We start from the raw sequence: 13919 nt of genomic DNA, 5'->3' as shown, positions 1-13919 counted from the left end.
AATATGTGCTGTAAAACAGAGCTTTTGAAATCAGCTCTATTTCTCATGAGAACAAATGCACTCATACTATATATATATATACACACACACACACACTATATATAGAGAGACACACACACTGGTGATCCAGGCTTCTCCTTTATCTTAGAAACAAAACACACATATTTATTATCTAAAGGAAATAAGGAGTAGTGAAAAAATTCAGTACCTATTTTTCTTCTTTGCTGTGAAACTAGAACAGAAAATTACCGTAAGCACACAAGAAATGCAGCCTAACAAGCAGAGGTAGGAAATTGAAACTAAAAATAAAAAGCTAAGCTTCTCTAGCAAAATGGATATGTTCAGACTCATTTCTCTGAAATGCACTTGTGCTTGTATTTCAGTACTGGCAGAAAACAATGACAGACACAGCAAATAAATGACAAATGACAATGTCTTTGCCCAGCTTTCTTTTTCTTCTTTTTTTCCTCCATACTTCCAAAATGCACACACAGATAAGAAAAAGCAGCAGCAAAGAACTGAAAATACACCAATATTATTTTCCTTTACCTAGACTCTTTCTAAACTTATATGACAAATTTCAAGCTATACTGAAGGGTAGGATACTACAAATTCTGGAGACTAAAACCTCCCAGTTATCTAGGAGCCAAGTGTAAATGATTAACAAACAGGGATGAGCAGAAGAGTCATACATCCAACTGGTTTCCTCATATGCACCCTATGTAGTTTTGTAATGGGATCTGCATTTGAACTCAGAACATAAGAAAGAAGAAAAAAACACCCCACAAGCAAGAAAAAAAAAAAATCAAATACATAAGATATATAACTAATCTCCCTGTGGGTGAAAAATCCCATGCATGGAAAGAATAATCAGAATGAAGAATGTGGGCAAACACAACCAAAAGACAGATTTTCAAAATCTTCTGCAATAATATGTAGGTGTCTATTGAACACTATGAACACTGTCTATTTTAGTATCTTTGTTGTTTGTTTTCTTAACTCCTCCAGTGAGTGGAGCACTGTCTGCTGGTTTCCCTGCAGATACACAGAGTGAAGATCAACATTTGTGTGATATAACATGTTGCATCCACCTTTAGAAAATCCCTTTCAACTACATGTAGAAGAGGTCATTTGGGTACAGATTAGACATGGGAAAATATACACTGACAGCCAAATTCATCTGTGACTTCAATCAGGTTATAAATTCAGTCAGAAAACCACTGTTCTGTAAGCAGAAAACAACACACTGAAAATACTAATGATACCATAGAAGAAGAACTGAAACAGACTTAAAAGCAGCCACCAAGTCTATCTTTACCTGCTACAAAGGAGTAGCTCTAGCTTCACAAAGACTTCTTACCTCTTCTTTATAGCCCCAAATGTCTAATTTAATTATTTTCAGACTTGCTGTATGATAGAATCAGAGTCTACCATCTGAAAAGGATCAACAAGAGGAAGAAGTATTGTGCAGAAGTAGAACTGTGATATGCAGATGTACAGCACCTTTTTTTTTCTTTTTTTTTTTTTTTTTTTAAAGAACATTCTCCTCTCAGCACCACCTTATACAAAAGGTAAGAGTTTAAACACCTCTTGAAGTTTTGCTCACCTAAGTTTTGCTCATCTGCACCTAAGCAGATGTTTGCGCTTGCTCTTTAGTCTTCTGGTCACTCTGAAATTTGCTCATCTCACTCTTCTTTGAAAAACTTTTGAGCGCTAGTTGCTCCTTTTGCTTCCAAAGTTCTCCGGAGGAATGCTTTCTACTCCCCTCACCCTTAAGCAGATATCAGGCACAGTCAGAGTGTTTGTTTGTTTGGTTTGGTTTTGTTGTTGTTTTTCCCCTTAGGGATCCAAATTAAATGTTAAATCTCATTCTACTCTGGGTTTCACCAATGCCAACCTAAGCCTGTAACAAGTTAAGGATATCCTCAGGTTAGTTTAGTTCCCTTATGGTTTCGAGTGTGAAATCAGAGAAAGTTTTTCTTGCATCTTGTTTTCCACACAGGTAGCTTCACCCCTAAATAAAATGATGATTTATTAGGCTTTTTCATGTATTTCCCTAATCAGCCATCCATTTCCGCTAATAACTAAATAACATGCAATACAAAAATAAATGGACTGAAGTACAGTTTAAGAAAGCTCTATAGAAAAACGATCAAACTGCCTTTAAGAGGTTCTATTTATTTCGCAAATAAACAAAATAAGGAGATTGAAGATCAAAGCTCAGGTTCCTTAACTTTCTCTCTGAAGCTGATGTTCATTATAACAAAGTTTTTAATATCAGCATAAATTAAAGATTTGATTCTATGCAATGAATTCTCACAAGCTTTCATTTTGTTCATAGCAAAGGGAACACTAAGGCACTGTCCCAGAAATGAACTGTAAGGAGAGCCTGAGTGTTTATGCCTCTGTTGGAATGCCATTTTCTCTAGATTGGGCCAAATCACCACATAGTCACAAAGACAAATCATGGTTATAAAAGCCTTTCACAAAAGACTTAATAAGCTCTCAGTTTGTAATAGCAAGCAATTGTTATTTTCAAAATGGGATTACATCTGGCAAAAAATGTTTGCTACCTTAAAGTATCAAGTATTATTAAAAATATTATGCACTGAAATTTCTGAAGTGTTTCAGGTTCTAATTATGTATTTACCTGTAAATTTTTTTTTCCAAAAAAAAAAAACACACTAATTCACAGTCAGTTTCTCTCTTTGCTTAACATAAGTAAACATAAAGTATATATTCAAAATAAATAACAATTTATCTCATTATTTAGCCTACCATCTAGGCATTGATGACTTATAAAAGTGAACAATCATGTGTAGGAGGTACTTCAGACACTCTAGAAACATGCAAACAAAAGCAAGAATTCCCTTTAGTAAAAGTCTTTCTCCAAAGCAACTCTTTTTCCTGACAATTCATAAATCCCATCTTGCCTTTACTTCCCTGAATACCTCATTAACCATTACATTATAAATAAATAAATAAAATCAGCTTAATACTAGTATTTAAACTTAAATTAAAAAAAAAAAAAAATGAAAAAAGGATCTCCAACCTTTTTGGCTTGTGTGAAAAATTTGACTCTTTAGCAGTAAACTGAGGCTAAAATTGCCTTTAAAAATTGACTTTGAGGTATATGTATTTTTAACAAAAAAAAATGTGTTGACTCAATATGAACATAAAACCTCAGGAGAGTTCTATAACTACAGGAGCAGGTGGAATAGGCTGATTTTAAACCCTCTGGGCATTTCAAACTGAGAAAAGGCTTCACAGCCAGAAGATTCAGATGAGAAAGGTGAACCCAAACAGTTAAAGCATTTATAGGGCACATGCTTACAAGGATGTCACAATTGTCCTAAAAAAATTTTACAAGACAGCATGTATTAGCTTTTCACAACCCTGATGGAATGTACATATCTTTTCTTCATCCATACAATGAACTTTACAGATGTACCAGCAAACTACTCAAGGTTCAGGGAGGCAGACACTAACAAACCTTTGAATTTAGAAACATTATTTTCAAATATTTTTTTTTAAGTTGAAAAATAAAGACATTTGTTACAGCCATCCTCTACATAAGGTCAAAGTCCCTCTACCAATCTTCATACTGCCTAGATACCATAATTATTCAAACTTTTTTTTTTTAATCACTATTTAGATTTCTGATTTTGCATTTTAAGAAATATACAAGAGTTCTCAGAAAATTCAGGTTTCATCTTCCATTACTTGAGGTGAGCGATAGCAAAACAAAATTCACAAATGAAAAACATTCAAGCCTTCAATAATAAAAAGAAGTCTATGAGGCTATGCTGTAGTAAGTATAAAATATTTGTCATTCTACAACCACAACCCAATGAGGGCTTCTTTCCTAATCCATAATCACCATACACACATTGTTCAGACAGCCAGCTTTGAACAATTTGACTCTCAGGCTTCTCCAGTGAGAGCTTTAAAGGGCTTTCACTCTTTTTATTCTTCTTTATTCTCCCACACACAGAAAATTGCTGAGACACATCAAATACCAGTTTGCTATAGACACCATCGTATTGAACTTGCTCACTCAGACAATAGGATTTTCCTATGAAGTACAGAGCACAGAACCATGACATGTCAGATGACATCTTTGATATATCCACAATGGGCAATGATGGCTCACTAAACAGTCCTATCTCTTGTTAGATACACATCCTGTCTGAGGCAATCTATTAACACTAACTCTCACTTTTACAGGGGATTAACTTTCACTAAAGTAATAGAAACCTTTTCATAAATGAGTTTCTGTTCTGCATTTCCTTTGTGAGAACTTGAATTTTAAATCTTTTTTTTTTTTTTAAAGGAAGGTTATCTTGCATTTCAAAACTATTTTCCAGTTACACACTTAAGCAAAGCACATATATATAAGCGTGTTTTTTTTTGCCAAAAGTGTATAAACAAGGAGTCATTATTGTACTCTGTTCCTTTGTAGAGAGCTTTCCCATTACAAAGTTCTACTTGAAAATACTGTAATGTCTGATAATATTACAGTGTCTTTCTTTTAAAAAATATAATGAAAATTGTAAACAAGATATACAAGGATGTATTCGTTATAACTCATTCTTACTATTCCAGTTTGTTACATATAACATGAAACATTAACATCTTCCCAAGAGCAGTATGTGGACAAACCAAATAACACATTCCAATAGCTACTTAAACATGGCAGATGGGGAAAACTTATTTATTACAGAAATAACTGAAGCGTATCACTGGTTGATTAAAAGTTAGGTATTCCCTTTCTTTTCTGATAGAAACATACTATAAGAAAGATTAAACTGATGAACCAAGGTTAAAAAAAAGCAAAACAGCAATGTAAACAAAATAAACAGTTATAAAAGTCTAATTGAAAACTGTAGAAAAGAAAGATGCAAATTCTAACATCCTTGCTTCCATGCGGGAAGCATCTGCTTTATATGAGAAGAGTCAGCAATTTTCTTCCCTCTTCACACACACGATAACAAGGATAGAGCTTGAGTAATTTTCTAAAATAATTAAACGACAGGTGTATAGGTTGTATTGTTTCCAGCCCTTTCATATTGTTATTTTTCCACACTGAAAACATCTTACAGCTAGCACTTCACCATGTACCTTTCTTTCCAGATGTGAAAATTAACTTATTATCTTGTGAAACATCTGCATGTTTTACAAAGGCTGGTTCATGCAAAGTAATCAAAGCAACATAAACAGAAAAATTAAACTCAGTTTTTATATATTATGACAACTGCGTGAAGAAAAATGCTAAAAGAACAATTCTGCCAGTACAATAAATATAGTACAGTAAATACAATCTTGTGTTTAGGTGGGTTTCAGGTTCAAAGCTGCTAAGTTTGAATTCAAAGCTTCCTTGAGAATTATTATGGTTGCTTAAATTAATAAAGCTTTCACACTTTCTAGTGTAAGACTTTGAGAGACTCCCTCTGCATCTTAACATTTCCCAACAAATGCTGAGAAAAGTTATGGAATCTTTACTGAAATTGTAAGAAGAGTTCAGACAAGTAACCCCCAATGATGACAGAAGTGGTGATCGTGATACTGGTCTGGGGGTACCAGTAGAGACTAGATGACCTCTCAAAAACACTCCTAAACCTACTTTTATGACTATATCAGTGACTGCATTTATACTTTCCATACAGAACTACAAAATTACCTGAATTTGTTGCACAGAGAGTTTGGGAGTCCTAAAGAATACACCTTACATTACTTGCATCAAAACAAAGGCTTCAAATATCTCACAGCTGACTTAGAGCTGCCATAACAGGCACATTCACCAGCCTGGAAGACTCCAAGCAAATATGTTTGAGAAGGGCAGCTCTGGAGCCCTCTAACAAAACCAAAAGGGAAGCACAGGGGAAGAAAAGGATTAGAAGATCTGTGAAGGACAAATATGGAGGATTCATAATGGTAGAGAACAAAATCGGGAAGAAAATTTTGAAACTCGGAGTAGCAGTAGTAATGATATGCTAGTAAGAGAACATAATGACATACTTTGGTTTTTAGAAATACAATCTCATCAAAGGGTGGTAGGGGAAGGTTTAAAGATACAGAGGTAAACCAATGGTGTTACATCATTGAAGACTGAATAAGAAATTTTACCAAAAGTTAACTTGAGAGGACTGTTTGTTTAAAGGCTTAAGCATATTCATAAAACCAAAATCCAGTAACCTCGTATAAAATCAACATTGAGATTTCTCTCCTAATTTTGTATTTTTTTGCTGACCCACGTGGGTATTGGTTAATTTGTGTCAGCACAGTTATAAACTTCTGTAATCTATGGATTTCTCCTGCTTTAGTGACCTCAGCCAACTGATATTTTCCTAACAGAGGAAAGCTGAGAACATATACCTATGAATTAGCAAAATAAACTACAACAGCACCATCAGAGACATTTCAGTGCATCCTGTTAATAATCTTCATGACTTAACCCAAATTATCAGCCAAGATGTCTAATATGTCACACGAGGTGAAAGTAAACAATCTGAATTCTGGATATTAAAAGTGCACGTTGCATTGCAGCCTTAAGCACTAGCAACAAAACAGACTATTTATCAATACTGCAATTTTGGTTAATTATAAGCCAACTTCAGATCTTGTTTCTAGTAAAGGAAGGTAAAGGAAGACTGCAAACCTAATTAAGGCATACACAAGGTGTTCTACAAATTACAAAGATAGTTTTACCTCAGTGCATTTTACTTTTCATTGCTTAACTATTTAGTATCACTTTGTGAAGTAATAGCTACAGTACTGAATATAAAGCTAGTTTTAAATTACATAAATGAAAAGATTATGAAAAAACGAATTTCAATTTCATTGTGATTTTTCTATTACCATACCTCAATAAATTATCCAACTTAATTAAACTTACTAAAATAACTCTTACAGCCAAGAACACAGGCATGATGAAGGTTAGAGATGATGCCAAGGTTAAAAATAATGAAAGAAAACCAACATAACCTAACCAAGGAACACCACTGAAGTGTTCAGGAGACTTGAGGAAAGATGTGACTGCTGGTATATGATAAATTCAGTGTGGAAGTCATATGAAGTTCAGGGTACAATAAACTGATCAGGGATTCACACTTACCTATGACACCTAACCACTTCTATAAACCTTTAATTTTCAAATTCCAAGCTCTAACAAGTTTTAAACAACAGATAGCTGCCTTTTACACAATACTTCAGTTCTGACACTTATGTTCACAGCAGATTTATTCATTGAAAGTTTGCTGCTTGATTTGTCTAATTTTTCTTTAGCAAGTATGAATTCACTTAATTTATCATTATTTAAAAAAAATAGTTATCTTCTCTATAATAATATATTCTGAAGACAGCAGCTTTAACAAAATGCACAATAATAAGTTAGAACATTTTTCTATTAGAACATAATCCTACTTGCCAGCCTTCATTTTGTATAGATCCTCTCTAATAAAAATCACAGCAGAGAGTAAGATAATATCAGGTCTCTATGGCCTGGGACAAACACTAATCTGGAATTAAAATGGATAATATGATTTATATAATACAGCAAAGAGGACAAAAACAGATGCATACTTATCTGTGGTTATAAAGCTTATGAATATATCTTGATTATCTGCTTTAAAACATCTGCCTAACCTATATCGTTCAAAGAAAACAAATATTAAACATACCTGAATTAGAGAGAGATCCTCAAGCTGCAACCTGAAGAGGTAGTTTCTGGGGAAAAAAAAAAAAAAGTAAAAAAAAAAAGTTAATTGTTACTAGTATTTAAATAAAGGTATAATTAACGAATATAAAAGAGAGAGAAAAAAATGAGAGTCCTGACTCCCAGTCACACTAACTTCTTTCAGGGACTGTCTTCAGAACATTTCCCTTGGGCTAAAGGCTAAGGCAATTTCCAAAACAGAGTTTCAGTTTGAAGGCTGTGTATGAAATAAAGTATTTACACTGCATATATATACATCTGAACCATACGCTCCAGTCTCCCCTTAGAGTCAACAAGAAATACTGTTTCAGCAGATTCACATGATCAATGTTAGATGTCTATATAAGAATAAGACGACACGTAGATTAAAGCTGTCTATCTCTCTCCACAACGATGGCAAGCTTGCACAACGAACTCAGCCACAGATATGTAAAGTTTGAATTTAAGGATCCCGTTACAAAGAAGCATTTGTAGAAGCCACAGAGTTTCCACAATTGACTGAAGTCTTGTCATTACCTGTTTTAACTTCTTTGAAATCTGAATAAATTGTTTTCCGTTTACATCAGAGCTACACATGTACAAAACCTATTTAACAAAAATCCATCTTTTTACTACAAAAATATTTCTCACTCCACTTTTGCTCTACTACAGTATTGCTACACCTACACAGGACGATTTCAGTTGAATCATGAAGAAGATGGAAGATGCATCACAAAGGCACTGCATGAAATCTGTGGAAATGATGGGTTAGGTTACTCAGAAAGGTAACTGTGTCCCTCTGACCAAACACTTTCCTCAGCGTGTATTGTTACACCTCTTCTGATAAACCAGTGCTGTTGGTAGCACCCATGATTTCAGTTCACAGAACACATACAAATGTATGAATAGCACACCAACTTTGAACTGATTTCAGCAGGTCCTTATCTCTAGCAAATATTCTCTTTTTGTGGTAGGTCTAAAATTTCTTACATCCTCCATTTCCACACTCCTCCTGCCCACCTTTCCCTCTTCACTTTCTTATTCTCTTCTCATATCCGTTTTTCTTCTTTTTATTATGCCTTTAAAAAATGCATAATCTCCTTCAGTTCTCTTTTCCTTATTTTTGATCTTATTTAAAGCCATTCTGCCTTACCTAAGGTCACTACAGAGTGATTGTTTTATAAAGAAAAATAAAAAGGAAGGAATTTTGAAACATGAAAATAAAACCACACGTAATTTAAATCTATTCATAAAAAACATGTAAGATTAATTTTAACAGATTCCAACAAATTCATTTGAACAAAGTAACTGAAAATAGGCAATAAAGAGATTACTAAATTTAAATTTTAAACTTGAATATTTGCAATATTTGCAAATTATCTGAAATATTGCACCCATGCAATTGGTAGACGTATAATAGAAGTTAAAATGTGGATACATTTTTGATCATAATAATTCTAATTCTTTCCAAACAGGTGGGAGATATTTCTAATGGGTACAGATGGTTAGGACCTGTTTTTTATGTCTCTAATAAACATTTTAAATGAGCCTTAGAAAAATCATCTTGTGTCTAAAAAATGAAAAACATTATCTGAAAAATCATGCATCTCAGAAACACAACCTCTATCACAGTTTTATTTATGGACTCTGGTGTGCATGTATGTGCATTTATTTATTGGCTCTAGTACATATATGGCCATCTTAAATTGTGTATGTATAGGAATCAAATCAGTCTATCTTAGGGATATTGCTGTAGGGAATTACAAAATAAAAGAGGCAGACTAGCAAGGGCAAAAAAAAAAATATGAGAAAGCGGAACATTTGTTATTAGAACAAGGAAATCACCACCACCCCCAACAAACAAACAAAATAATTGAACCACTTGTGTTTGAGTCATGAAGAGAACTGAAATTGGCAAACAGTGAAAATGGTGCAATGTTTACACAAAGCTTCATCCACAAACTAAATGCAAATTAACTTGAAAGATTCATTGGAAGTCAGGAGATGATGCATGCTGTCTTTCTACCCTATCTATACCGTCTCTGTAAGGACAAAAAATACCTTCATGGCTTTTGTTTTCTTCAGGAATTTTCAACAGGAAACATACATATACTATAAAAGGTTCCTTATCTCACTGCGTATATGAACTCCTTCCATCAACCATCATTGACTGTGCTTCTTTCTCTCCAGATATCAAAGTTAAAGAGAACTGCATCTTCACTGCCATTGCAAATCTTTCTTTCATTTACAGAAACAGAACAACTTCTTTTCTTCCAGAGAAGTTGAACTGTATCCCCAGCAGGTATAAACTGTTTTCTTAACTTGGTGGTATCAGAGTCACATCTCACTCTACAAATAAATGCAGTCTCTGTTCCAAGATAGATGAGCACAGTCTCATCTCATACTTTTGGTTTTCAGGTCAGTACTTCACATAGTGTCACGTATGTACATTTTGGGTGCTTCATCTTGACATATCTATTGAATATTTATTACTGATGTGTCATCTTAAGACTGTGATTAAGGAATAGCATATGATTAATGATGCCTTTCTATGGTATTTCATTATTATATTATTTCAACCTATTAAAAAGTTATTGTCCCAAATTCTAAATAAGTAAATAAATAAAATGTTATCCTGTAGAAAAAGAAAGGCTATTTTTTTTATTATATTTTTCCCGAGAAAATGAAATTTATATCCTATGCAGTAGAGCACAGCATTTTTCCACATTAATATATCCAGTGAAATTAGAAATATTGACCCCCAAAAGTGTTAGGAAGACTAAAATGTCTATGTTCATATGAACAAGCCAAGAGCCAGAACTAACTACTGGACATCTTTCAACTTCCTGTTGTTGCCAACAAATAATTACAATTTTTTTTTTCAGTTTCGTAGAGCCAGCAGAAAGAAATATAAGAAGAAAAAATCAAAGTGCAAGACATTTTAAAAGCATTAAACCATTTCAACATAAAGGCAAATTGGGCAAATAGAGAGCATAGAGTGACTGTTACTACAAGAATAAAGCTAGGACTACTAGCAAATTAGTTACTTAGATAGCAATCAGAACTGTTCCTATAAGAACATCTCCACTTAAGTAAAACTAGCAAGACTGCATTAAGCTTAACAAATCCAATAGTTTAACATACAAAAACTCATTAAAAAGAGATATTTGAAAAAAATCTATAAAAATAAAAATAATGTAAATGACAGTAAAACACACATTGGAAATTTATTATGATAGTAATAAATTCGTCAGCCCAAAGGAAAAGTCAATGCCAAAGTTCATGATATATACAGAGTCAATTATACCCCTCATGAGAGAGGTCACAATGCTTATTCAGTTATGTTGTTGAGATCATGGTGTGGATTGCTATTTTTCAACCTCCGTTTAGCTTTATTCTACTGCATGAATGCTTCAAAGGCAACAAAGGATGTGAAATAAAAAACGACCAAGTACATTTCGGAAGCATAGCTTTAGGCCTTTTAGCATGTAGGTCTGCCTCTTCTGCAAATATGGTGGTAATAAAAGCAAGACAAATACAACATTACATGCTGGAATTAAACTGATTTGACACTGGCTGTAACTGGGAAATGTGTTTCGATTTTGTACTTAATGAATGAGGAAAGCAAATCCAAGCAGAAAGACACCGTAACGAGAAGAAAACAAAAGTGCAAGACAAAGCAGAATTTTGCGTTCCTTCAGCAGTTAATAAGCATTGTTTTATATTATGGTACTGAACAACTTTCCTAGCTGATCTGTAAGTAAAACTGGTTAACCAATAGCCTGCTTAAACTCAATAGCAAAGAATTCCCCTTGTATCAGTGGAAATTGAATGAAGCACCACAAAAAGTAATCATTAGTGCCCTCCTTTAAAACAGTGTATTCCAGTCTACTGCAGTGAATACATTCAGCACGACTACAGATAAAAGCATAGAAACATACAGCAGATCAATTCATTTTGACATGGACTTCTTAAAATTAAAAACCCATACAGAATTGAAAGCACGTAGTGTTAGTACTGGGTGTTAAATCTAGCACTTTACTCTTTTCTTAGTGGAACAGAAGGGCATAAAATTCAAACATAACAATAAATACTGTTGCATTGAACACAGATGTGAATTAAAGGAACATTAAGGTGGCACATACCACTTCAGAGAATGCACTATAGGCTCAGTTTTAGGAAAAAAAAAAAAAAAAAAAAAAAAAAGTAGGATAGCAAACAAACAAAAAAGCATGCTCCCATTTCCTCTACAACTGACAGCCCAAATCAGAAACTCAAGGCGTGACCATACAGATATTGACAAATCTCCTGGAAATAAAACCGTAGAAGATTCCTCCTCCTGTGCACATCTTTGAATAAATTATTTCACATGAAGGAATAAAATTTAGCATAATTTACTGGAAGGAAAAAAATATTAAGAACAAAAAAGAAAAGTATAAGCTCTTAAGGAATCAGTTATTAACAAAAAGTCATAATTCCATGATCAAGAAAGGAAAGATTTTGGTAAAAGGCAATTCTAGTTCTGCAATGTAATAAAAGCAGCAATTGGAAATAAAACAACAGGAGAAAATTAGATAAATTGAAATTTATGATGTAGAAAATTGATTTGGTTTATTAAGATATTATAGAAAAAATATGAGAGAGCGCTAAGGATAACATGTCAGAAATAAAAGAAACCTAATCCGGGTGGCTTAGTTGAATTATTATATGAAAAAGGTCAAGTTACAATAAAAAAAAGCAAAATGGTCAGTAAGTAATTTTTGTCTGGATTTTGCAGGAAATAGAAGTCTTATATCACATGAGAATAATAAAGTAACAAGCTTGTTGATAAATGACAAAGATGTGAAAATTGCATATACACAGATAAATACTTTCAGGCTAGCAGGTAATGCTTGTTTGACTTAAAAATTATGGTGATCTTTGGTCTTTTTGTCCTGCTTTAATAATTTCTAAAATTACAGGAGAACATGAATGGAAGGTGATAGGAATGAAAGAAACAAAGGCTACAGGAATGAAAGACTACTCAAGTTTTATCAACGTTCATAAGGACAAAGAGGAAGACTCAGGTTATCACAGGCTGATCAGTGGGCACTGAGCTTTGCAAATAGAAAACTGATAGTTCTCTGATAGTTACTTGTCAGGATGAACAATTTTTATAGCATGTGGCTCCACATGCAGCCTTAGCAGTGACTCAAGATCCTAAGTCATAGAAGTCCTGTACAGAGGACCAACAGTAAGGCATTGCTTCTAGATATTTCTTGCCAAGTACTTCTCCAGAAAAAGCAGAGGGGTACCAGTGGCCTGTCTCTGCAGCCCTGGAGCTCACTTCTGAAATCCCCTCATGCCATCTCAAACACAGATTACTGTCTTCTCCTGTCAGCCCATGCATCTTTCAGACAGCACTTGGGTTCCCGAATGGATCATAGAGTACTTGTTACCTGTGCTCCTCCAATGCCTTCAGATCAAGGTTTTTCTGATTATTATGCTTTAAATACACACAAGTTTGTGAGCTTACTCAGCTATTCATTCAGTAAGCTGTTGTCAGGTTCAGTTTTATCCTGAAATATTACCTCAGACAAAATATTAACCCTGTATTACATAACTGTGGCTGACAACATTTTTAATACTCTTTTATGTTGCAACACATATCTCAAAGTATATGCCCCCAAATTTTATGTTTTGGCAGATATGACATATATTATGGAGTGCCTTACCATATAATTAGCCAGGCAAGTTCTCTGTTGTCTTGTTACTATTTCAATGTTTAAGATCTTAATTAATTTAAAGTTAAATTTAATTTTGCTGTTTTATCTCCTCCAAAAAAAAAGTAATGGGAATGGGCTTAGATAGACATTTTAGACAGTTCACGCCTTTTGCAGCCTCCTTTCCCATAGTAATCAACTTTGGCAAGTGCAATTTGTTTAAGCTGGTTTTGTAGGGGAGAAGGTGAAAAGTCTAAGAAAGCAAAGACTGGTCTTTTTTATTATTATTTATTTTATTAAGAAAAGATACTGCTAGAGCAACACGGTCCAAAAAAAAAAAAGATACTTAATCATGTTAATACTAAAGTGCTTATGGAGGGAGACATTAAACATAATGGTCCACATTTTCAAATCTTCAGTTTCCCTTCTGTGGTCATGCTGCAGTCCTTCTGTAGAGCAGTTTGTTTCCAACACAGCCCCTCCTTTCAATGGAAGTTTGCTGTACATGGGAAATTCAGAAGGAG

At 33.8% G+C, this 13919-nt stretch overlaps 1 protein-coding gene across 6 annotated transcripts in view; it reads right to left on the bottom strand.

Annotated features, from left to right (window-relative positions):
- SEMA5A (semaphorin 5A) overlaps positions 1-13919 on the bottom strand; it is a 332344-nt gene that overhangs the window by 185599 nt on the left and 132826 nt on the right. For all 6 annotated transcript variants that reach the window (XM_040548220.1, XM_040548219.1, XM_040548221.1 and 3 more), the window contains exon 5: positions 7680-7725. In XM_040548220.1, the coding sequence (XP_040404154.1) occupies positions 7680-7725 (46 nt within the window). The remainder of the gene's footprint in view (positions 1-7679; positions 7726-13919) is intronic.

Source organism: Cygnus olor, chromosome 2 (assembly GCF_009769625.2).
Source record: "Cygnus olor isolate bCygOlo1 chromosome 2, bCygOlo1.pri.v2, whole genome shotgun sequence".
Lineage (NCBI taxonomy): Eukaryota > Metazoa > Chordata > Aves > Anseriformes > Anatidae > Cygnus > Cygnus olor.
This window is presented reverse-complemented; position numbering and strand designations above follow the sequence as displayed.